Source organism: Podarcis raffonei, chromosome 14 (genome assembly GCF_027172205.1).
Source record: "Podarcis raffonei isolate rPodRaf1 chromosome 14, rPodRaf1.pri, whole genome shotgun sequence".
Taxonomy (NCBI): Eukaryota; Metazoa; Chordata; class Lepidosauria; order Squamata; family Lacertidae; genus Podarcis; species Podarcis raffonei.
This window is the reverse complement of record NC_070615.1, coordinates 51888882-51913212: the sequence shown is the minus strand read 5'-3', so window position 1 is coordinate 51913212 and position 24331 is coordinate 51888882. Positions and strand designations below refer to the sequence as shown.

At 48.9% G+C, this 24331-nt stretch overlaps 1 protein-coding gene across 7 annotated transcripts in view; it reads left to right on the top strand.

Moving 5' to 3' along the window:
• The window catches only part of TNRC18 (trinucleotide repeat containing 18), a 119936-nt gene that overhangs the window by 68508 nt on the left and 27097 nt on the right, over nt 1-24331 (top strand). For 3 of the 7 annotated variants that reach the window (XM_053366001.1, XM_053366002.1, XM_053366000.1), the window contains 10 exons: nt 617-804; nt 1525-1945; nt 4461-5441; nt 7443-7615; nt 8324-8460; nt 8846-8974; nt 14808-14979; nt 16185-16551; nt 18457-18729; nt 22035-22184. In XM_053366001.1, the coding sequence (XP_053221976.1) occupies nt 617-804; nt 1525-1945; nt 4461-5441; nt 7443-7615; nt 8324-8460; nt 8846-8974; nt 14808-14979; nt 16185-16551; nt 18457-18729; nt 22035-22184 (2991 nt within the window). The remainder of the gene's footprint in view (nt 1-616; nt 805-1524; nt 1946-4460; nt 5442-7442; nt 7616-8323; nt 8461-8845; nt 8975-14807; nt 14980-16184; nt 16552-18456; nt 18730-22034; nt 22185-24331) is intronic. The other 4 variants (XM_053366004.1, XM_053366005.1, XM_053366006.1 and 1 more) reach the window with 4 other exon arrangements.

The following is a 24331-nucleotide window of genomic DNA, read 5'->3' as shown; positions in this document are numbered from 1 at the left end:
ACTTAATGATCTTATTACTGGGGTATTTGGGGGCACAGTCAGCTGTATAGAGCATATATAAAAGCGGGCTCAACATGCACCCCTGCGGCGTCCCCGTATTCGTGATGAGATCCGCAGGCAAGAAGTGTAGGGTTGAGCCCTCTTGCCACCTCTTGTGGGTCGGCTTTGACAGGCAGGTCAGATCACCCACCTACCAGACACCGTGACATCAGTTGATTGACAGGTCAGTGATTCCTGTAGGAGCTGGCCCACTGGGGTGGAGGAGATAAAGATTTGGATAAAGGTACTTTTTTAAAAAAAAGTGTGGTCAGATGCAGGGGAAAGCAATGGTTTGTGGTCCTTTGGGTCCCGAGGGAGAGAATGCTCAGTTGGCAGAGCACAAGACTCTTCATCTCAGGGTTGTGGGTTTGAGTCCCGCTTTTGGCAAACAATTCCCACATCCTCATCCTCATTATTTATTGAATTTGTATTGTGCCCTAAACCTGCAGGTCTCATTGCAGGGGTTTGGAATGGATGACCCTCCCAGCTCTATGCTTCTATGAACATGTTGTGGTTTTGTTGTTTTTTGAGTAGCGGCGGTGTTGTGACTTCCTGTCTGCCTTGTCTCTCTCCACAGCGGCAGAGCTGATGGAGCGTGCGCCGCCTCTCTGGCCTGCCATGTACCCCCCGGTGAGGAGCTCCTTGCAGCACGCGCAGCAGCTCCAGCTCCTCTCTCACCAGCAGCTGATACGCCAGCACGAGCTGTACATCTTGCAGCAGCAAGCCGCCCACGCCATGGAGCTCCACCGCAGCGCCCAGCTGGTGGTAAGTCCCCCAGCGCAGGGGCAAGACTGGCAACCCGCTCTGGCGACGCCAAAGGCCCTAACCGCACCAGAGTTTTCTCCTTTCCGAAGCGGAAGGAACCGGCTTTGCCCAACAAGGTGCCCCCTCAATGTTGGAATCAACTCCCACTGTCCCCGACTGCTTTTGACCACCGGCGATGCAATCCAAAACAGGCCCCTGGTTGGGCAGGTTGTTGCTTGAAGGTTGGCCTGCCAGCTTCATGTCGTGAATTCTTCACGGCGCTTTAGCAGAAATGCTCAGAGTTCCAGGTTCTTCAGTGCACTATATTTATTGTGAGCTATATATACAAATACGGGTGCGGGTGGCACTGTGGGTTAAACCACAGAGCCCAGGACTTGCCGATCAGAAGGTCGGCGGTTCGAAACCCCGTGACGGGGTGAGCTCCCGTTGCTCGGTCCCTGCTGCTGCCCACCTAGCAGTTCGAAAGCACATCAGTGCAAGTAGATAAATAGGTACCGCTCCGGCGGGAAGGTAAACGGTGTTTCCGTGCACTGCTCTGGTTTGCCAGAAGCAGCTTAGTCATGCTGCCCACATGACCCGGAAGCTGTACGCCGGCTCCCTCAGCCAATAAAGCGAGACAAGCGCCACAACCCCAGATTCATCCACAACTAGACCTAATGGTCAGGGGTCCCTTTACCTTTAATCATTCTTTTGCACCCTTCTCTCCCTCCCCCTGTGCAGGAGAGGTTAAAAGCGAGTGAGCAGCGGGCAGAGATGGAGGAGAAGATGTCCAAGCGGAATCTGGAGGGCGCCAAGCCCGGCCTCGCCACCTCTGCCTCGGGCCTCCTGCGCCGGAAGCCCCCCGTCCTGTCGCCCAGCACCTCTGCCTCCTACAGCAAGGCCGGAAGCCCCCCTGCCCTGTCCCCAAGGGCATCCCCTGTGCCCGTCCTCAAGGCAGAGGTGATCCAGAAGATGGAGGAGACCCCGCTGCAGCCGGCCTACTCCTACCCTGCCACCCCCATCTCCCACCCTTCCAGCCCGCCCCCCGCTTCTCCGCCCCCGGCCCCCGCCATCCCCCCGAAGGAAGAGGAGGAGCCTGATGGCGCCGAGAAGAAGGAGATGGAGAAAGAAGCCTCCAGTCCATACCAGGCTTTGTTCCCAGGTAAGGGAGCCCAAACCCGGGCAGGGAGCCCCCTTGCACTTTGATCCCGGCGTCCTTGTCTTCGCCTCTTCCTTCCTTAGCTTTCTCTTGCTCTCCACCCCCCCCCAAAAAGACTCCCTCTCCACTGCTCAGAAGTCATCGGCATGTGAAAAATGTGCGGCTGGGGTTCTCATGCGACGCAGGACCCCGAGGGCGAAGCAGAACGAGGGGAGACCCAGCAGGAGAAACCTATAAGATAGACACCAAATGGCTCCTCAAACCAAGGTTGTGGTCGCCAAAACAGAATGTCTTGTATCCATTTTGGGGCAAGACCGCTCTAAAGTCTTGTTTTTCCATTGATGAGCTATCAGTTAAACATTTGGCTTAGTTCAGAGGTCAACAACAACAACAACAACAACATCATAATACAGTGGTACCTTGATTTACGGACTTAATCCATTCCTAAAGTTCATTCTTAAACCAAATCCGTTCTTAAACCGATGCGCGCTTTCCCTAATGAGGCCTTCCATCATTCGGCTTACGTTCCCAGACCGAGGCAAAGTCTGCAAACCGGAGTTCGTTGTGGAGTTCGTAAACCGAATAGTTTGTAAACAGGACTGTTCGTAAACCGAGGTACCACTGTAGTAGTAGTAGTAGTAGTAGTAGTAGTAGTAATAATAATAATAATAATAAATTATTTATACTCTGCCCATCTGGCTGGGTTTCCCAGCCACTCTGCGTGGTTCCCAACAGAACACTAAAAACAGAATAAAACTTCAAACATTAAAAGCTTCCCTAAACAGGGCTGCCTTCAGATGTCTTCTAAAAGTCAGGTAGTTGTTCCTTGACATCTGATGGGAGGGCATTGCACAGGGCGGGTGCCACCACCGAGAAGGGCCTCTGCCTGGTTTCTTGTAACCTCACTTCTCTCAGTGAGAACTGCCAGAATGCCCTCGAAGCTAGACCTCAGAGTCTGGGCTGAATGATGGAGATGCTCCTTCAGGTATACAGTGGTACCTTGAGTTACAGACGCTTCAGGTTACAGACTCCGCTAACCCAGAAATAGTACCTTGGGTTAAGAACTTTGCTTCAGGATGAAAACAGAAATTGTGCAGCGGTGGTGCAGCAGCAGCAGGAGGCCCCATTAGCTAAAGTGGTGCTTCAGGTTAAGAACAGTTTCAGGTTAAGAACAGACCTCCAGAACGAATTAAGTTCTTAACCCGAGGTACCACTGTACTCTGGTATACCTCAGGTATAACCTTGAGCTAGGTTAAGAGCTTTGAGAGCTTAAAGAAGAACAGTCCCTCGATCCAGGGACATTCTACATCTATATTGGCCTCTTCCGACCTCCTTTTCTTAATGGTGACACAGACCATTCCTAAGGTAGGAATATTCATCACAACTGTGAGCAGGGCAGTGGGGGAAGGGAAGACAAGCGACAACAATTCACTATAACATTGTCAATAGGCAGGGAGTGTCAGGCTGTAGGGTCTGCCACACTAAACAATTGAGTTCTTGCAAATGCAGAACAAGTATTATAGGAGCAATTCTGCCAATCAAAGCAGCCCAGGGGGCAGATGTGGGGCAAGGTGATCTCAACGCATGCCTTAACGAAAAACAATGTGGGTGCTTCTTAAGGAAGTATTTGCTTTCTCCCCACCCCCATCTAATCGATTGATGAATTACATTTAAAACAGCTGAAACTTCTGCAGTCCTCTGCCAAACCCTTCTCACCCCTCTCACACACATTCAAGCCTGTTTCTGCAAACAGAAGTGTTAGAAAATTGCCGGTCTTTTTGAAAAATGGCCCATGTCCTGAATCCTGGCTTCTTGTTGGGCGCAATTAAGGAAAACCTTCCAGGTCTGCTTTAGAGTTAAATGAGATTCAGGTGAGGGTCATATGCCTTGTCAACCCCAGCAGGTATATAGCAGCAAGACCCAGGCCAATGTTCCCTGTTTAGGGAAGCTTTTAATGTTTGATGCATTACTGTATTTTAATATTGTGTTGGAAGCTGCCCAGAGTGGCTGGGGAAACCCAGCCAGATGGGCGGGGTATGTATAAACAAACAAACAAACAAACAAATAAATAAATAAATAAATAAATAAATAAATAAAGCAATTCTTCTCCCTTGGGAAGAAAGGGACTCTTTCCTCCCTTTCTTGCAGTAATTTTATTCATTTTCAGAAAAAGGTTGTACAAGATTTTGCAAAATACGAGAGTTCTCGCACAGGATCTGATGACAATGTGCATAGCCCCTGTACAGTTACAGATCTCTGTAGAACAAATGCAGGCGTAAAATAAAACCGAAGTCAATAAATTACAGGTGCATGAGTGTCTGGAACTATTCATGACGGTTAAACAAGACATGGACTCTCTTTTCTGGCCAGGGGATAGTAATTAAAGGTTGGGTGGCCATGTGTCAATGATGCTTTAGCTGAGATATGTCAGCCATATTTGTCTGTAGGGCAGGGGGTCTTTGTGCCTCCTCTTTGCTTTCTGCCCATGACCCCAGTTTCTCTCTCCCTGACCCTGCAGAGATTCCTTCGGGATACCCATACCAGGCCCTCCCGGCTTCTTTCAGAAGACACTACCCATACCTCCTCCAGCCAACGGCCGCCTCGGACGCAGATGGCTTGGCGCCCGATGTCCCGCTGCCCGCTGGGGACCCCGAGGGCCTGGCCCTTTCCCCGGAGATCAAGCCCACCCACCTCTCCCCATCCAAAATTGTGAAGCCCATGCGGGCGGATGAAGAGGAGGAGGGGGAAGAAGAAGAGGAGGAGGAGGAACCTCTGGAAGAACGAGTGAAGACGGAGCTGGAGCTGGACGCAAACCACGAGGGGGACATCTGCAAGCAGGACGTGGGAGCCCTGGACCTGGCGGCCTCCGTGGCTCGCCCGCTCCAGGACGTGGGTGGCCGAGGGCTCCTCATGTGCCACGGCAAGGCCTTGAGCAGCTTGAGGCATGAAGAAGAGGAAGAGGAAGAGGAGGAAGAAGAAGCAGAAGCTCTTCGGGACTGCCAGCCTGTGTACGAAGCGATGGCCTGTCCTGCAGATCTGGAGAGCCAAGTGGAGGCTGCGGACGCTGACACCTGCCCCATCCACGTCGACTACGAAGGCGCGTTGCTGCGCCGGCCGGCCGAGCAGGCGGAGGAGCCATCGCTGTCCCTGGAGCTGCCTCACATCCGCTCTCCGCAGGGAAGGGAATTCCCCGTCCTCGTTCCGGAAGAGGAGCCGCTCCCGGAGAGGCCCTGCTGCGGGAGCGAGCCGGTCTCCTGCCTCGTCTCAGCCCTGGATATCAAGCCGGAAGACCCCCTGGCCGGGATGAATGCCCTGGTGGCCGCGGCCGAGTTGCCCCAGGTGTGCCCTCTGCTGGTGGGCGACAGCGTTGCCCAAGAGGCGGTGGTGAACCTGGAGGTGTCCTCTAGCCTGTCGCCGGAACACACTTTCCTGCAAGGGATCACGCTGCTGAGCGAAATCGCCGAGCTGGAGCTGGAGAAGAGGAGGCAGGAGGCAGAAGGTGGGTTTTGGGGGGGGCAGAGGGCTGCGTTCCTTGCGCTGGAGAGAGAGAGAGAGTGTTATGTACTGAAGTTCTCACCCTGGGCCAGCAGGGGATACTGTAGATAGTTATGCAAATGAAGGATCGAAAGTGACGTTCAGTGATTGGATAGTTTTAGAAAGTTGCTACAGTAACGTTGTACTGGAGCTCTATATAAGCAGGCTGACTGAGCCCTTCAGTCAGTTCTGTTCTGGCCTCTGAATAAACAAGAGCTGTTTGAAGAATTGCTGTGTTGTCTGATATGTTCACCCACAACTTAACTGAGAGAGACAAAGGCACAGAGGGCAAGGCGCTAGCTGAACATTGCAGGACCTCAGTCTTGGTAAACATGCATGAGCTTTGACTGGTGCCTCCTAGAGCTGAATGAGTTTCTGATGCTGCCTCTTTGCAGAGTCCATTTAGCCAGGATTGCCTCCTCTGACTTAGCAGACTCCGGAATCACAGGCAAGGGTCTTGCTCCTTCCCAGCTGCCCAAGATGCTTTTTAACTGGGTTGAACTGGGGAGGGGGTCCTGCATCATGCAAAGCACATTTTTTTGCCTCTGAGCCACGGCTCCTCTTGAAGGCAAGCTGCATTTGGGGGTCCTGCTCAGGAACAAGGCCTGGGTCAGTGCAAGGAACTGGAGAGGCTATGCTCAAAGACACATGCGCTCTACAGCCTTACGAGGAAGTTGGATATGTTTAGCCTGGACGACTGAGAGCTGACATGAGAGCCACCTTCAGATATCTGGAGGACTGCTGTGTGGAGCAAGCTAGTTTTCTGCTGCTCCAGAAACCAATGTACTCAATTTACAAGGAACAACTAAACATTAGGAATAACTTCCTGACACAGAGAGTCGTTTGACAGTAGAACTGACTCCCAAGAGAGGTGGTATCTTTCCTTGGAGGTTTTTAAGCAAAGCTTGGAAGGCCATCTGCCAGGGATTCCTTAGCTAAGATTTCAGGGGGGGTTGTGATTGCTCTCCTTGGGCCCCCTCTTGACTGTTGGTTCACCCTGTGCCATGATTTGCTCTTACTGCTGAACTAGTTGAGTTACGGCTTTCTCAAACTATAGTTTTCTCAGAACGGCCAGGGGCCCACCTAGACCAGCTTCCTGTTCTCACAGGAGATGCCCACAAGCAACGCCTGAGCTCAACAGCTCTCTCTCTCCCCACCTGTAGTTCCCAGTCCCTGGTGTTTCGGAGACACGCTGTCTCCAGCAGTGGAGGTAGACTGTAGTAACTGCAGCTGGTAGCCATTGGTGCCTTTGTGCATTGTGGTACCCAAGAACCTCTTCTAAACCTGCGCATGTGAGTGGCCACCCCTACACCTTCGTACGGAAGCTGTGGAATCCACTGCCATGGTTGAAGATGTTAAGGTGTGGGTGAACATATCAGACGACACAGCAATTCTTCAAACAGCTCTTGTTTATTCACTGGCCAGAACAGAACTGAACTGAAGGGTTCAGCCAGCCTGCTTATATAGAGCTCCACTAGAACGCAACAGTAACCATTTTCTGTAACTATCCAATCACTGAACGCCACTTTCAATCCCTTATTTGCATATGTGGACCTGAACTATCTACAGAATCCCCCTGCTGGCCCAGGGTGAGAACTTCAATACATAACAGAAGAAGCCCACCATTTAGCTCTACTGAATGAACCTGGGTTCTAGAGCTATGAGAAGGGGATAGGAAGTTCTCCCTGTGGTCCACTCCCCCCCCAAAAAAATCCATGCATTTGTGCTTTGAAGCCAGTTTCCAGTTCTTGGTTTGTTGCCAAACTGTAGTCGTGTCCCAAACCCAGGAGAGTTGAGAGAGGGAATCGGAGCAAAGGCTCGCAACAGACAGCCAAGTCATGATCTGGCTGTTTCATCCGAACCAGGCCATTATGTGTTACGTGTGTGTGGCTTAGGGCTGCCCCCCCCCTGTGAACCTGAGACTTCTCCATCCTTCTAACCGAAGCCCAAACTGCCTCTCAAGCAGGTCTGGAGAGCTTTGCCACCCGCCCGACCCTGGAGAGCCTGCTAGCTGCCAGCACTCAAATGCTCATGGAAGTCCTCTCGAACCCCTTCATGGACAGCTTGAAAAACATCCGCCTGCCCCGGGAACTGGATCCCAACAAAAAGTACAGCTGGATGCAGAAGAAAGACGAACCGGTGAGGGATTCTTTGCAGCTGACTTGGCTCTTAAAGGTGCCGATGGGGGAGGCATCGGGTGGTGGCAGTAGTAATAATAATAATAATAATAATAATAATAATAATAATAATAATAATAATTAATAAAAAAAAATTATTTATAACCCGCCCATCTGGCTGGGTTTTCCCAGCCACTCTGGGCAACTTGCAATAAAACACTAAAATACAATAACCTATTAAACATTATAAGCTTCCCTAAACAGGGCTGCCTTCAAATGTCTTCTAAACATCTGGAAGTTGTTGTTCTCTTTGACATCTGATAGGAGGGCGTTCCACAGGGTGGGTGCCACTACCGAGAAGGCCCTCTGCCTGGTTCCCTGTAACCTCACTTCTCGCAGCAAGGGAACCGCCAGAAGGCCCTCGGATCTGGACCTCAGTGTCTGGGCTGAACAAGGGGGTGGAGACGCTCCTTCAGGTCTACTGGGCCGAGGCCGTGTTGTTTTTATGATGTTAACCGCTCTGAGCCTGGCTTCGGCCAGGTAGGGCAGGATACAAATAAAAATGTATTACTACTACTACTATTATTATCTTGAGTTCCAGATGAATCTGTGTTGTCTTCTGAGCTGCTCTCTCATCATTGCCCTCACTATCCTCTCTTCTTCTTCTTCTTCTTCTCCTTCTCCTTCCCCGCCTCCCTTCCTGCCGCATCCCCAACCCTGCTCCTCTCAGATGCACTCCATCAAGTCGGCCATCGAGAACATGGATCCCATGGAGCTGGACTTCAGGATGAGGCTGGCCGAGCTGCAGAGGAGGTACAAGGAGAAGCAGCGCGAGCTGGTGAAACTGCAGCGGCGGAGAGACTCAGAGTAAGTTGCCGCGGAGGAGCCCCCCTACGGCCTCCCAGGGCTGCCTGGTTGGCGCCGCTGTCCCTAGACTCTCCTCCTTGGCTTTCCTCGTTCTCCTCTTGGTGGCATCTGTTATCGGTGTGCTTTGAACTGAGCTTTGCAAAAACGTCGGGAGCAGGACATGATCGTGGATATGGCCTTGAGCGCTCTCCACGTTTTGGATTCGCGGTGGCCTTCCTGGAGGCGTCAGATCTGAGCGTAGGGCAGTTTTAGATGTTTGGTGATGGATCTAGCTGGCTTTTGGCGGTCTCCTTCCCGTTTCTCCCTCTCTTTCTTTGACGACTTATTTTATTTTTGATGCCTGTGTCGCTTTTGGTTAACAGCCCAGCCTGTGGTTTCTTTTAAGGGAAAAGCATGACGAGAAAAGTAGAAGCTTGTCCAGACGAGGCCCAGGAAGGCCCAGGAAGAGGAAGCATGGACCGAGCGCAGTGCCGCCCCCTATGGAGAGAGGGAAGAGGGACAGCAGGAGCGGAAAGTAAGGCTGGACTGCGGGGAAAGCCGTGGGCAGCAGGGTCTCTTCGGCTCTCTCTCTCTCTTGCGCGCACACACACGCTCTCTTCCAGCGCAGGGCTGAGTCGGCAGGTGCATGCATCTCAGAGGAGGGTTGCCGCGCAAGGCGCCCATGGCTTGTGGCCGCAGAATGCGGCAGAAAGGGTTGGGCTGCTGCCACGCATGGAGGGAACTCTGAATAAGCAAAGCAGGGTGGGAAGAAAAGTTGTTTTGGTAGCTGAACAGCAGAGTAGCACACGAGACAAGGCCGCTTGCTTATTTGTGGGGCCCTGATCCTGGCAATGGCCTCTGCGCACTGTCGCCATTGTAGATCTGTGTAGAAGATCCCTGGGTCTTCCTGGGTCCTGTCCGTGGCACTGATTCTTCTTTTGCTTCCGTCTTCGCTCCCTAATGGAGGATTTTTTTAAAAATTGCTTCGCCTCTGCTCAGGAGTCTGGGACATATTAGAAGTGCAGCGGTTTTAAGGGATCCTGCTTGGACATGGTGAACCAGGGCTGTTCTTACTTTCCTTGAGTCTTCTGCCAAGACGGAGCCTTAATGGTTCTGCCAAGGGCTTAACAGGCAGTGTTGGTGCTCAGCTCCTGCTCTCTCCCTCGGTCTCTCTCTCCTCCTCTTCCTCTTTTGCTGTTTGTCCAGTGTCTCTTCGCAAATCTCCATCTCTTTGTAACCCTGTCCACTGTTCGTCTGCTCAGCTGGTTTGGGAAACATGGGGAAATTGCTGCTATCTGGGGCTTGTGTAAGTCTGTTTGATGTGTACAGTGGTCCCTTGGGTCTCAAACTTAATCCGTTCCGGAAGTCCGTTCCAAAACCAAGGCGTGCTTTCCCATAGAAAGGAATGCAAAATGTGCTAATCCGTTCCAGACTTTTAAAATCAACCCCAAAAACAGAAATTTAACATGAATGGCTAACGAGGCCATTGATCCATAAAATGAAAGCAATCAACAATGTACTGCAGTCACACAATCTATCAGTCATCAGTAGCTGAACTGTGTTCCACACAGTCACAAAAACAAAAGGTCCCGCAAAAACAAAAATGCAAAATAAATAGCAAAAACCGACAGATCTCAGCGTAACACTGAAATCAGAAGTGTAACACTCAAAGCGGAGTATGTTTGGCTTCCAGAAAAAGTTTGCAAACCGGAACACATGCTTCCAGGTTTGCAGTGTTCAGGTTTCAAGTTGTTCAAGTACCAAGGCGTTTGAGAACCAAGGTACTGCTGTATATGTCTGTGTGGACAAATATGATGGGAATCTTAAAAGAAGCCACATTCTGCATCGAGAGGGTCTGGAATTATCCATTTCCTTAAAGGCAGAATACCAAATTTGGCCATCCAGATCCATGTGTGTTGCTGCACAGATCCTTTACTTCCTCCTCCGCTATTCCATACCACTTCGTTCAAGACTATTGATTCATTCATTTATTTGGAGTGTTTACACCTGGCCTCAAGGCGGCATGCAATATATTTTAAATTCGTTAAAATAATCAAGAACTGCTAGGGAAAGGGGAATGTCTGCAGTACGGCCGCATCTGATGTGCACTTACGTTGTGAGATTTCAAATATATGGGCTTGAAGGCTGGCTGGAACTCCTCAAGCTCAGTGTGGGGATGGCACCCAGACAGGGCCAAGCCTGCCGCTCTCCTCCCTCTGGGCCTGGGATGCTCCTGCAAGATCTCGCGGGAACTTGGGCGGCCTCTCAAAATCTAGCGATGGCATCGAATGCTTGCACAGGGTTTCGGTTCCAAGTGTGTGAGTATGCACTGTTTCATACCTTGGTTTTAGAACAGCTTAGTTCCCCAGCATTTTGGCTCCCGAACTCCGCAAACCCGGAAGTGACGATTCCGGTTTGCAAACTGTTTTTGGAAGCTGAACGTCCAGCGGGGCTTCCGCAGCTTCCGGTTGGCTGCAGGAGCTTCCTGCAGCCAATCAGAAGCCGTGCTTTGGTTTCCAAATGTTTTGGAAGTCGAACAGACTCCTGGAATGGATTCTGTTCGACTTCCAAGATACGACTGTATTTGCAGGAGTCTTGGAACTGAAAACATACACGCACCCCGTAAGATGCAATTGCATGATATGCAGAGGGCCTGCAACTTACACTCGCCTGTACTTAACATGATTGCAGCTTTGTGAGGATGGTGGTAAAACTAAATAATTGGAGAAGGGGGGGGACATGCACCACAAAAAAGGCTTTTTAAGAGCCTGGGAATCTGCTTGCAGGAAAGAGGTGTGGGGGCTATTTGAGCATCCCTGGGACCCTCTTTTGCAAACACTCCAGAGCCCAGTAAGCAATGTGGAGGGCAAAACCTGCTCTGGACAGGTAGGAGTGTGTGTGTGTGTGTGTGTGTGTGTGTGTGTTTCTTTCTGGTGGCTTTTATACAATTATGCCTTTGTGCGTGGACCTTGGAACCGAACCCCGCCCTCCAATACATGGTGGGTGGACACACCGTGTGCTTTTTTGTGTATATGTGGAGCCCTTGGAACTGAACCCATATCTTGTAAGATAGGGTTGTACGTTATATAAATTACTCCTTAGTTTGCAGGTGTCCCCAGTGCCCCCTTGCACCTGAATCTTGCTTGGAAAGCTGCCCCCCCTTCAAAGCAAAGAAACTGCTGGTGGGTCTCAGGATAGCTTCTGTCTCGCAGGCTGGAGCAAAACATAGCAGGGAGTAAAGGGGTTTCAAGACTCCCCAGACATAACTCCACATAACTCCATCCTGATTTCAGACATTGTGATACAGTGATATACATCACGATGTTTAGCTGGTGATAATAATAAATAACTAAGAATAAATTTTTATTTATACGCCGCCCTTCCTGGTTCCGAAAACTGGGCTCAGGGCGGCTAACAACAAATTTAAAATACTTAATTGATGCAACAAAAAACAGCATAAAATACAGTATAAAACGTAACAACAAATTCAGAATCAAAAAATCAATTTAGGGGGGAAATCCATCCAATAAAGTGGAGGGGGAGGGAAGGAAGGGGAATACAAGATCAGGCTAAGTTCCAAACGAAAGCCAGGCCCTGCGGAAGGAGGTTAAATCCTGCAGGGCCCTGATCTCATGGGACAGCGCATTACACCATGTCGGAGCCATCACTAAGAAGGCCCTGGCCCTGGTGGAGGATAATATCACAGTGTTGAAAACCAGCTATTGCCCAGCTCTGCTCATGTGGCCTCAGATCTCCAAGCTGCCACTCTGCTGCTGAATTCCTGGGCCGCGGCAGGTCTCCTATGAACATAATCCTGGCCCAGAAATATATATAGTTTGTAGCCATTCTGTGCAGATTCAGCAATGGGTACCAAATGCTGAATTAAAACATCTTGAGAATTTATGTACAGAGAGAGAGAGAGAGAGAGAGAGAGAGAGAGAGAGAGAGAGAGATTCTGTAGACTTTCAAAGTCTGGAGGTGTGTAAATGCCTGGTGGAATCTTGAAAGTCAGAGCAGGGGTTGTTTGTTCATTTGCAATATTTCTAGACTGCCTTTCAACATCTTGTGGCCTTCCCAATTTCGGTATATCGGGGGGGGGGGTGGAGAGCAGAGTCCCCCTTGCCCCTCCCCTGTGACTAGCAAAAGCCAAATAAACAGAGAATCAGCTGTTCTTGATGGTGCAAGATTATGATTGTTTCAGCAGAGAACTTTTAATTGCCGTTTCAAAGCGCCAAGGACATACTGTCCTGGGAGTGGCTGAACTTAATTATGAATAAGGTCCCTGCAGAATGTCTTGCTGCTCCCTGCTAGCTAAGAACAGAGTTCTGCTGTGCTAAATTTAAGCAGTTGGATTGGAATAACATTTGCAAGAATGTGATTTATTTATTTTCTGCAGAATTTCTTCTGCCTGAGGCACAATTTATTGAATTAGGCTTACCTCTCCTTTTGGATTTTTGCTCCCGGGGTGCCCTAAACCAACGCCTCTGGCGGAGCCCCCTGTTCCTTTGCTGCAACAGCCAGCTCCCCATTGACAAAATAATTGGGGATTCAGGTAGGTGGCTAGGTTGGTCTGACGCAGTTGAAATATATAAAAAAATTGTCCAGTAGCACCTTAGGTAAAAGTAAAGGTACCCCTGACCGTTAGGTCCAGTCGTAGACTACTCTGGGGTTGAGGCGCTCATCTTGCTCTATAGGCTGAGGGAGCCGGCGTTTGTCTGCAGACAGCTTCCGGGTCATGTGGCCAGCATGACTAAACTGCTTCTGGCAAACCAGAGCAGCGCATGGAAACACCATTTACCTTCCCGCCGGAGAGGTACCTATTTATCTACTTGCACTGCTAGGTGGGAAGGAGCAGGGACCAAGCAACGGGAGCTCACCCCATCACAGGGATTGGAACTGCCGATGTTCTGATAGGCAAGTCCTAGGCTCTGTGGTTTAACCCACATCGCCACCCACATCCCATCCTGGTTTAGGGCTATGCAAAAGTCTGGGGATGAATCCTTGGCCAGGGGAGCTGGGCTGGAGAGGTGGCCCCATCTGGCAACAGCTTACCACCGCGGGAATTCGAACCGCCGACCTTCTGATCGGCAAGCCCTAGGCTCTGAAGAAGTGTGCCCAAGAGTGGCTGGAAAAAGAAAGAGGCAAAGGATGAAATCAAAATTGCACGCAAGGGCTCCGTTCTGTGTAACAACCACAAAAAGCGCTACAAAGCGGGTTTTTCTCCACTGGGGATTTCTAAGTATAGGGGGCACCCCATCTGTCAGAGATGCTATAGTTGAGGTTCCTGAATTGCAGGGGTTTGGACTCAAGGACCCTTCAGGGATACCCCACAACTCTTTATTTACAGTGGTACCTTGATTCTCAAACTTAATCCGTTCCAAAACCAAAGCGTTCCAAAACCAAGGCGTGCTTTCCCACAGAAGGGAATGCACAACGGATCAATCCGTTCCAGACTTTTAAAAACAACCCCTAAAACAGCAATTTAACATGAATTTTACCGTCTAACGAGCCCATTGATCCATAAAATGAAAGCAACAATCAATGTAATGTACTGTAAAATAAATAAGGCAACATTGTAGATGATAAAAATTAAAATTACTTTTTTTTTCTTACCTCCACTGATGACAGTCGTTTGGATGGGGGGCTTTTATCCATTTCTGCAGTCACACAATCCATCAATCAGTAGCTGAACTGGGTTCCACACAGTCACAAAAACAAACTAACCGAAAGAGCCTTAAAAACGCAAAATAAATAGCAAAAACAAAAGCGCCAAACTTAATCTGTTCCAGAAGTCCGTTTATCTTCCGAAATGTTCAAAAACCAAGGCGCGGCTTCTGATTGGTGCAGGTGCCTGGAAACAATAGCCAACAGCCGCATCGGACGTTTGGCTTCCAAAAAACTATTGAAAACCGGGACACTTCTGGGTTTTTGGCGTTTGAGGACCAAGGCGTTTGAGAACCAAGGTGCCACAATATGATTCTATGGCTGTAACAAGACTATATTGACAAGGAGATGATCTTTGCCATCAAGTAAGACGAAATACCATTGCAATTGCAAAGTGTGAATTTCAGCAAGGGTCCAACTCAATTATTCTATGCCTCTAGCCTTTACCTTCCTTTTGCCCTCAACTTTGCAGAAACACAGAGCGACGTCTCCACGACTTCCCATCCCGCCGGAGGTAACGAATGTCGTAAATAACTGCCGCACCTTTGCTTTTAGGAACTCTCTAGCCACAGCCCTCCCGTCACTCTTACTGGTCGCCACCAAAGCGCCAGATCCCAAGGGGGATCTACCGTTTGTCTCCCGTGACCCTGCGAGGGAAGGTAAAGGGAGATCCGGTCACCAAATATTTTCTATCTGGCTTCCAGGCTGAGCAAATCCTTGCTGCTCTCCGAAGACTCTGAGGCTGGCGAAGGAACCAGGAAAAGGCACAGGGGCCTCATCCTCGAAGAGGACGATGTGGAGAGCAGGAGCGGGAAGCCGAGAGGACGGAATCGCAGCTGGGATGAGCAGGACGTGCTGGCAAACTTCTCCAGCGAGGTTGGTAGTTAATAATTTTTATTATTATTTAAACCCTGTCTATCCGTCTCGGTTGCCTCAGTCACTCTGGGTGGCTTCCACCACATACAACAACAAAAAGTGAAACAATTAAAAAGGTATGACAGTAATAATAATTTATTTATATCCTGCCTATCTGGCTGGGTTTCCCCAGCCACTCTGGGTGGCTCCCAACAGAATATTTAAAAACATGATAAAACATCAAACATTAAAAAACTTCCCTAACCAAGGCTGCCTTCAGATGTCTTCTAAAAGTCAGATAGTTGTTTATTTCCTTGACATCAGCTGGGAGGGCGTTCCGCAGGGTGAGTGCCACCACCGAGAAGGCCCTCTGCCTGGCTCCCTGTAACCTCACTTTTTGCAGAGAGGGAACTGCCAGAAGGCCCTCGGCGCTGGACCTCAGTGTCTGGGCAGAACGATGAGGGTGGAGACGCTCCTTCAGGTATACAGGACTGAGGCCGTTTAGGGCTTTCAAGGTCAGCACCAACACTTTGAATTGTGCTCAGAAACGTACTGGGAGTCAATGTAGGTCTTTCAGGACCGGTGTTATATGGCCCTGGCAGTCACTCCCAGTCACCAGTCTAGCTGCCGCATTCTGGATTAGTTGTAGTTTCCGGGTCACCTTCAAAGGTAGCCCCACGTAGAGCACATTGCAGTAGCCCAAGCTGGAGATAACTAGAGCATGCACCACTCTGGGAAGACAGCCTGCAAGCAGGTAGGGTCTCAGCCTGCGTACCAGGTGGAGCTGGTAAACAGCTGCCCTGGACACAGAATTGACCTGCGCCTCCATGGACACCTGTGAGTACAAAATGACTCCCAGGCTGCGCACCTGGTCCCGCAAGGGCACAGTTACCCCATTCAGGACCAGCGAGGACAAGGCTCCTTGCTGACCATTACCCATCTTCCCTGGCAAAGTGTAGATGTTCTCAGGCCATGTGGGTTTTTGGGCGAGGTCCAGTAGGAGTGGCAGGTACCATGCATGAGGTGTGCCCAAGTACATGCCCCAGAATTCCTTGTGATGCTCTTGGGTCCCATGACCGACATCTAAGGGTTCCTCAGTGAGGAAAGGTTGTCCCGAAGGCAGAAAGTTCAAAAGTCACCTCAGTGTAGTCAGAAGGGCCAAACCGGAGACATCTGTGCCATGAATTCACCCGTGCCCTGTTGCATTTCCTCCTTTTTTTCGCCAGCTGAGGATTAAGAAGAAGAAGCTGGCGTCTGAGCAGGAGCAGCTGGTGAGCAAGCTTGACAAAGCGCTCTCCCTCGGCAGGCACAGCAAGCTGAAGTCCCCTTTTAAGTATTCCGACGGCTCGGCGGGGAGGCCGAGAAATGGCGGCTGTTACGGCGGCAGATACGCGTCTGCCCACGAGGCCTTGCTGGGCAGGGACGAGAAGAGGAGCTTGGCCGAAACGCTGAGCTACTCCCTGAAAGACCCCAAAGAAGGTAAAAACAAAATGGCTGCCAAAATGAAGAAGATGGAGGTGGGGCTAAAGCTCAAGGGTCACCTGAAGGCATCCATTTCACCAGCAATATCTGAAGCTAGCAGTTATTCGTACAGTAAGTAACTTGGCTATTTCTGCTCTTCCTCAGCGGTTGCGTTTCTGATGGGCTTTGCAAAGGTTTAATCCTGCTTCATCCAACCTGCTGCCCTCTGGATGTTTTTGGACGGCCGCCCCCTTGATCCATGATGGCCGGGGCTGATGGGAGCTGGAGTCCGTCAGCGTTTGGAGGGCACCAGGCTGGGGAATATTGGATCAACTTCTCTAGGCTCACAGTGGCAGCGACAGAGTCCTGCTTCACCACAGGGGTGGGGGCAAAGAGATCGAGGGACGATCAGACCAGAGGGATCTTAGAAAGGAGTTCCATCAGGATGTCCAATGGATTTCCGTTCAGCATTTGGCACGCTGGAGAGAACTTTGAATGGTAATCGGCCCCCATCTTGCCTCTGGATCCCCACTAATGGGGAACCGTGGTGAGAAACAAAGGCTGCTTTCCGTCTCTACCTGTGTGCTTCTCAGAGCATGGTGGGGAGGGCGTGAGAGATCTTTAGGCTGATCCCACAATCCGCGCCGCGTGGCTTGCCTCTTCTGCTGCGGCGAGGGACCAACGGCTCTCCAAATGTCATTGGACTCCATTTCCCAGCAGCTCCAGCCACGCAGGGCCCAACAGTGACACGACAAAAGTTTAAGGAATGATGCCCAGCAAGGAGAAAGAGGACAACCGATTTTCTCCCTCTCTCATAACCCTAAAACATTCAAGGAAGCTGAACGTTGGAAGATTCAGGACAGAGAAAAGGAAGTCTTTCCTCATGCAGGGCAGTTAAACTGTGGAACTCCTTCCCACAGGACGCAGGGATGGCCACCAATTTGGACAGCTTTAGAAGAGGATCGGACAAATTCACGGAGGGGAAAGGGCTCTTGATGGCTACCAGCCACTGGCTGGAAACCACAGGAGGGGAGAGTTGTTCTTGTGCTCGGACCCTGATTGCAGGTTTCCCACAGGGACCTGCTTCACCGCTGTGAGAACAGGATTCTGGACGAGATGGGCCAGGGTCCTGCTCCAGCCGGGTCTTCTGACGTTCTTCATATTGAGAGATGGTGGCCGTTGGAGTCCCACAATGTCCGCAGGGCCATGAATTCCCGATTGCTGCCCTTTTGAATTCTGTAGACTCTTCTTCTACAGCGGAACCTTGGTTGTTGAACGTAATCCGTTCTGGAAGATCATTTGACTTCCGAAATGTTTGACAATTGAGGATCAAAGGGCTGTTGGCAAAATCCATTGGAAAAAATGGAGAAACACACATCGGAAGCCGTTTGACTTCTGAATATCGTTCGAAAATGGAAGCATTCACTTCCGGGTTGTCGGTGTTCGGTTCCGAATTGTTCGGCTTCCGAAGCGCTCAACAGCCGAGGTTCCGCTGTATAGGTGAAGGAGAAGTTCCTTGCTTACAAATATACTGCCTAAACATTCATACATTCCTGGGCTGGGGCAGTTTCTTCTTTGAACTTTCTGAATCCCACACCATTCCAGTACCGCCACGTGAATTGTTTGAGAAAATGGGGCATTGTCTCCCCACATTGGCGCCATCGACCACCATTTGCACGTGAAAGAACCATGCAGTGTCCCCACGTGGTGGTTTTTCACAGAAATTACTAGAACAGTGTGGGATACAGATGTGTGTAGCATCAACACAACTCCCTCAGCAATCTAGGAGCCAAGCGTTGGTCCTGAAGAACATTTTGCTTCACACCCGCAACAGATAGGTAGTCAAGGTTCTCCTTGCCTTCTCTAATCGCGTGCAGCCAAATGGAAGCGAGGAATAATAATTTTACTATTTATACCTCTCCCGTCTGTCTGGGATGCCCCAGCCGATTGGGGCAGCTGGTGGGTTCCTTCTCCCGCTGCAAATTATTCTGTCACCTTGTTTTGAACACCCCACCAAATTAATTACGTTGGCTGCAGATACAGACTCTGAGGAAGACGAGGGATCCCTGAAGGACGAGTGGTCTTCTCACGGCTCCAGAACGAGACCCCCCAGCCTGTACGGTGTGGTGCCCCCCAAGAGCGGCCGAATCGCCGGAGGAGGCCTCAGGGCGGCAGCCAAGAAGGGCATCTGTGCCGCCAGGACTCTCAAATCTAAACTGGCCGCCACGGCAAGCAGGAAGCCGCAGTTTTGCTTGTTGCCCGGAGAGGGGTCTTCCTTCAGCGATTCTTCAGAGGACTCGTTCAATCAAGGTTACTAGATTATAACAAACCAAACAAAGTGTCCGTGTTTGAGTGAATGAGGGGCGTGTTGGCAGCAGGGAGAGGGGCTCCGGCCGACCATCTTGGTCCTCATGGTGCTTTTGTTGGTACTCTTTTTTTGCAAAACAACAACATCTGCTTGTGTCACTAGCTCTTATTATTATTACAGTGGTACCTTGGTTCTCAAACTTAATCCGTTCCGAAAGTCCGTTCCAAAACCAAGGTGCGCTTTCCCAAAATGGGTGAATCTGCTCCAGAGTTTTAAAAGCAACCCCTAAAACTGAACATTTTACTGTCTAACGAGACCATGGATCCATAAAATGAAAGCAATCAACAATGTACTGCAGTCACACAATCAGTAGCTGAACTGAGTTCCGCACTGTCACAAAAACAAAACAAAAAGAGCCGCAAAAACAAGCAAGCATGCAAAATAAATAGCAAAAACAGACAGACCTCAGCGTAACACTCAAAATAGAAGTATGACACTCAAATTGGAAGTATAACACTCAAAACGGACCATGTTTGGCTCCCGGAAAAAGTTCACAAACCGGGTTTGCAGCGTTCGGGTTCCAAGTTGTTTGAGTACCAAGGAGCTTGAGAACCGAGGTACCCCTGTATTTTATTACTGACTCGCTCTTCTAAGAGCTCTAAGATCCCTTGGAGCATTTAGTCTTTGCTGTCCACCCCGACTCTTCCCAAATCTGTTCCTTTCCTTTTTTTTAACCCTCCATCTCTTGCCGCCATCGCTGTTGTTGTATGTGGTTCTTCTTTGCTTTTTCTTTGCATGTGTTAGAGGGTCTTGGGAGGAGGTTTGTAACTTAGATGCCATGTTGTGTGGGAGTGCCCCCTCGATGTCTGTACTGCAATTTGGTACCGAGCTTTCTATTAAAAGTATCCAGTTTGTATTTAACTAAACCAGTCTGCCTCGTCTCTCTTGCTGCATCTCTCGCTAGTGGGTGTGTGTGTGTGTGTTTTTAGCTTGCTGCTTCTTCGCCCCATTCCGCTGTCCCCTCATCGCTCCCGAAGACTTAGCACCAAAGAAAAAAAGAGAATTAACAAAATTGTGGCGTTCTTTGTATTATTCAAATATCCCTGGCTTGCAGATTCTCTGAAGGTTCTTTGTTTTCCAGGAGGAAAAGCACATTATGCATCAATCTCTCCTCTCTCCTCCCCCCGCAACCCCAAAACACAGCTTGTCATGTTCTGCACAGATTATTCCACAGTGGGCTGTCCCCCCCCCCCCCGCAAATTCACTTTTATAAAGGAAGAAAGACGTAGCTTGGGAAAAGAAAAAAGGAATGATTAAGCTTAGTAATTTTTGCTTCTAAAAATAGCTTAATTCTATAAAATGAAACCTATTTTTCTTTGTCAGTTCCAATTGAGCTCTAATAATTTTAAGGCTTCCCTCGACCCCTATTAATTCTGCTTTTTGAAAATTAAATAAATAAAGCAGGTTATGAATATTTCAGACCTTGCAACAAATGTACAGAGCAAAGGAATTACTTAATATGAGATCAGGGTAGAGGGAGAGATCTGATGCAATGCCTTTGGGGGGGAAACAGCATTTTTATTAGTGCCCTTTGACCCTTGGCAAAGAGGGAGGGAGGGAGGGAGGGAGAAAGAAGGAAGAAAGAAAGAAAAAGGGGTGAAAGGAGAAATGTTTGGGACTAGGCTGCTAGACCACAAGGGTCCCTGCCCCCTCTTTTTCCCAATTTTAGAGCAACTTATTCAATAATTGTAACAGAGAAAGGTCAATGGAGAGAGACCTCAATTTTGGATCCCGCAAGGACCAGCAAGAGGGAAGAGTGAGATGTAGAATGCAGCTGTGACCTTCAAAGTAAAGACTTTATCTGATGAGCTGGGTTCAAATCCTACTTGTGGTCATTGAGGGACTATTTTTGGCGCTGGATCTTCCTTTTAATCCTGTTCTGCTGCCTCCCCCACCCCCATCCTAGCTGTTAACATTTCCCTTTTTTTAAGGGAAATTCCCTTATTCCGAATAGGATTCCTCGCAAGAAAAGGGGAAAGTTGACAGCTATGACCCCCACCCTAAATCCAAGTTTGCTCACTTCTGGAATAGAAAACTATAAAATGGGATTGCAGAAACATGAAATCACTGGCAGCGTTGAAGAACCATAATAATTTTTTTTAAAAAGCAATTGAGAGAAAAGATGGAACCCGAAGGGGAGGGCTTTCCAGTAAAGATATCTAACGTAACTTCTATTAAGCTGCAGTCCTGTGCACACTTACCTCAAAGTAAGCGCCCCTGACTACAAGGGCAATGGCTTTTAAGTAAGTGTGCCTTGGCTCACGCTGTCAATGTTCCTTCATGTTCCGTAGTTTAGAACTAGCCCGCCTCCTTGCCCCATAAGCTGTATTTTTGCAAGGCTTTTTAAAGTAAACCTCGAACCTTGAAGAAATCCATTCCCTCCTTAAAAAAACAACACAACTTTTGTTTAATCTTTGCTCTGGAGGATCAAATAGAGAATTTGCTCTAAAGCAGGCATCACCCAAACTCAGCCCTCCAGATGTTTTGGGACTACAACTCCCATCATCCTTAGCTAATGGGACCAGTGATCAGGGGTGATGGGAGTTGTAGTCACAAAAAGATATTTTTGGCCTACAACTCCCATCATCCCTAGCTAACAGGGCCGGTGGTCAGGGATGATGGGAGTTGTAGTCCCAAAACATCTGGAGGGCCGAGATTGGGGGTGGCTGCTCTAAAGTGTCAAAAAAAAAAATTCCCTGTTTTCCTTTTACTTCTTTGCCCCCAAACTTCTTCCTGGCTAGGGTTTTGGGGGGAACGAGAGATGAAGAGAGAGGACTCCTCGCCACCACCAAAATAACAACAACAATAAAAATTATGTGTTTGTTCAGTGATGAAAACAGAACTCTGGAAATGTGCACTACAGTGGTACCTCAGGTTAAGTACTTAATTCATTCCAGAGGTCCGTTCTTAACCTGAAACTGTTCTTAACCTGAAGCACCACTTTAGCTAATGGGGCCTCCTGCTGCTGCTGCGTTGCCGGAGCACGATTTCTGTTCTCATCCTGAAGCAAAGTTCTTAACCTGAAGCATTATTTCTGGGTTAGCGGTGTCTGTAACCTGAAGCGTATGTAACTTGAGGTACCACTGTATTGGCATAATCTTGGTGGGGAGGGGAGGGAGGGAGGGAGGGAAGAGCGCTTTACGACGAGGGATATTTGGGTAGCGGCGTTTCTAATGGCTTTCCCTGATTTTACTAAAACCATGAATTAACCTCAGCTTTTCTAGCATTGCTCGCTTTCTCCTTGCAGCCCCTCTGCCCCCGACCCCTCCCCATGACGCTTTCCATGTCTGTGTCGGTCCCTCGCATTTGTTCTCACGCTCCGCTCAAGAGGCAAAGCGATTGGCTTGGAGCAGGGCAGGCACTCTGCAGCGAAAGGTCCCTAAACCTTGTTATGTAGGTAGGCAAAAAACACTTTTGTTCCCCCCTTTTGACGTCCTCTTTGAACCTCGGCAGCCTCGTGGTCTTTTTGGTTTTTGATGACAAAAACGCTGAAATTTTCTGGTTCCCCCTCCCGGTCCTTCTCTTCCCTAAAAAGTTAAGCGTGTCCATTTCGATTGCCGCAAGGAACTTTTGCGAACACCCGGCTGTTTCTTGCTGAGGGCTCCAGAAAAAATGACAATTATCGGGGGGCGGGTTATTATCCGTTGCGAACGTTTCCACCCGAGGCAACGTGAGAATGGAGAAAGTTTTTCGGGAACAAAGGATATCCCTCGAGGGAAAACACGAGGCCTCCTTTGCCGCCCTCGTTTTCTACCCCCCTTGGAAGTTTCCTACTTACCCAAGGCACAAAAATTGAGTGAGGATTTCTGCTCTCCCGCCCTTTGAACGAGAAGTAGGCCACAGTCCTAAAAAAGGATGAACTCCGGTAGCGCCGAATTCTTCGCTTGGAAAGTGGGTCGGTGCCTGCAAGGTGGAAACTCAGCTTTCTCGCAGAGGAGCTCTGTGGCCGTGTTTGCATGTCACAACAGAATCACAGAATTGTGGAGGTGGAAGAGACACCAAGGGTCATCTAGCCCACCCCGGTGCGGAACTCGAACCCATGACCCAATGAGCTTCATCATGGCCAAGTAGGGGAGATTTGAACCCTGGTGTCTCCCGGGCCCTAGTTTGACCCTCTAATAACCTTCTCACCACACTTGCTTATAATTATTATATTATAGTAAATATTACGTCACCCCCAGAGACAAAATAATAATAGCAATGCCACCATCTGAAACAGAGTTAATAATATAATAACAGTGGTGATTTATTATTATTATTATTATTATTATTATTATTATTATTATTATTATTATTGTCGCTGATGGAAAGTCTGTTTCTGGAGTCGGCAGTATGTAAACGCAAATGGAAGAATAATGGAGGCTTGTTGCGCCTTCTGCAAATGCCTATAAGACTCTGAAAGGAAAACCCCAAAGTTACTGGAATTTGGACCGGCCAATTTAAAACCAGATGTGGAGGACCCCATAGCTGTCTTAACGTCTGCCTGCACTTAGCCAGCTTTGTACACCGCAAGTCTGCTTGGCTGTGTGATGAAACCGTCCTGTCTTTGCTGCGATATCGATGCCAAATTAATATTCCGTGTGCATTGCCCTCCGCTCCCCTCATCCCGCACCCCTTGTTGCATTTACGTGGTGACTTAACAAATGTCTGTCTGTTGCTTGATCAAACTTTTGCTTCCCTTATTTTTGCTGCTCTGTCGGGGGGGGGGGAGCTATCAAAAGCCGATTTTGGTCGTTATGGTACCGCAAAAAAGGCATCCTCTTAATCTCATCAGCGAGGGTGACTTTTAGCACATCTATGTGTTACGTTGACTTTTTAGCTTATCTTACAGTGGCTCTTAGCTACCCTGAGGATCCTTTTTGGGGTACGATGCTGTTGGCCACTTGCGGGAGATGCTGTAGCTGTGGGTTGGGATAGATGGCCTTTGGGGGTTCCCTTTCCAACGCTGGTTTCTATTTTAGAATGCGAATGTGGGGTATAAATAACAAAAATAGATCAACATCCAGGATACTTCCATAAAGTTTTGGGCCACTCACTCAGCAATCCAGTGTGTGTGTGTGTGTGTGTGTGTGTGTGTGTGTGTAGATAAGCCTTACTAAAATAAAGTCCCAGTTTGTATCATTTGAAATCCACACTAAGCAAGAAGTTTTCGAGGTGCAGCTGTCCTGTAAGCTTTCGGCAGCAGCTAAGAAACTCAACGCAGGTCACTCACAACTTGCGCAGTGGTTAAAATTTAAATCACTTGATTTAAATCATTATTATTATTTTACAGAAAGACTCATTCTTGCTGGTATAATCTTAATATTTACAACCAGATGAAGGTTTCATTTTTGGAATAATAAATTTTCAGAGTAGTTTTTACAGTTCTGTCAATAATTACTGATTTGGTTATACTATTAGAAATACATAGACCGATAATTATGAAATTATTGTGAGGTTTAATAAGTTAGCTGTTTCTATTTGGACAAACTTTTCTGCTGTGGTTTATTGGAAGAAGAAAAATAATAATTAATAACAATGTAAACAATTTATTTAACTGAAACA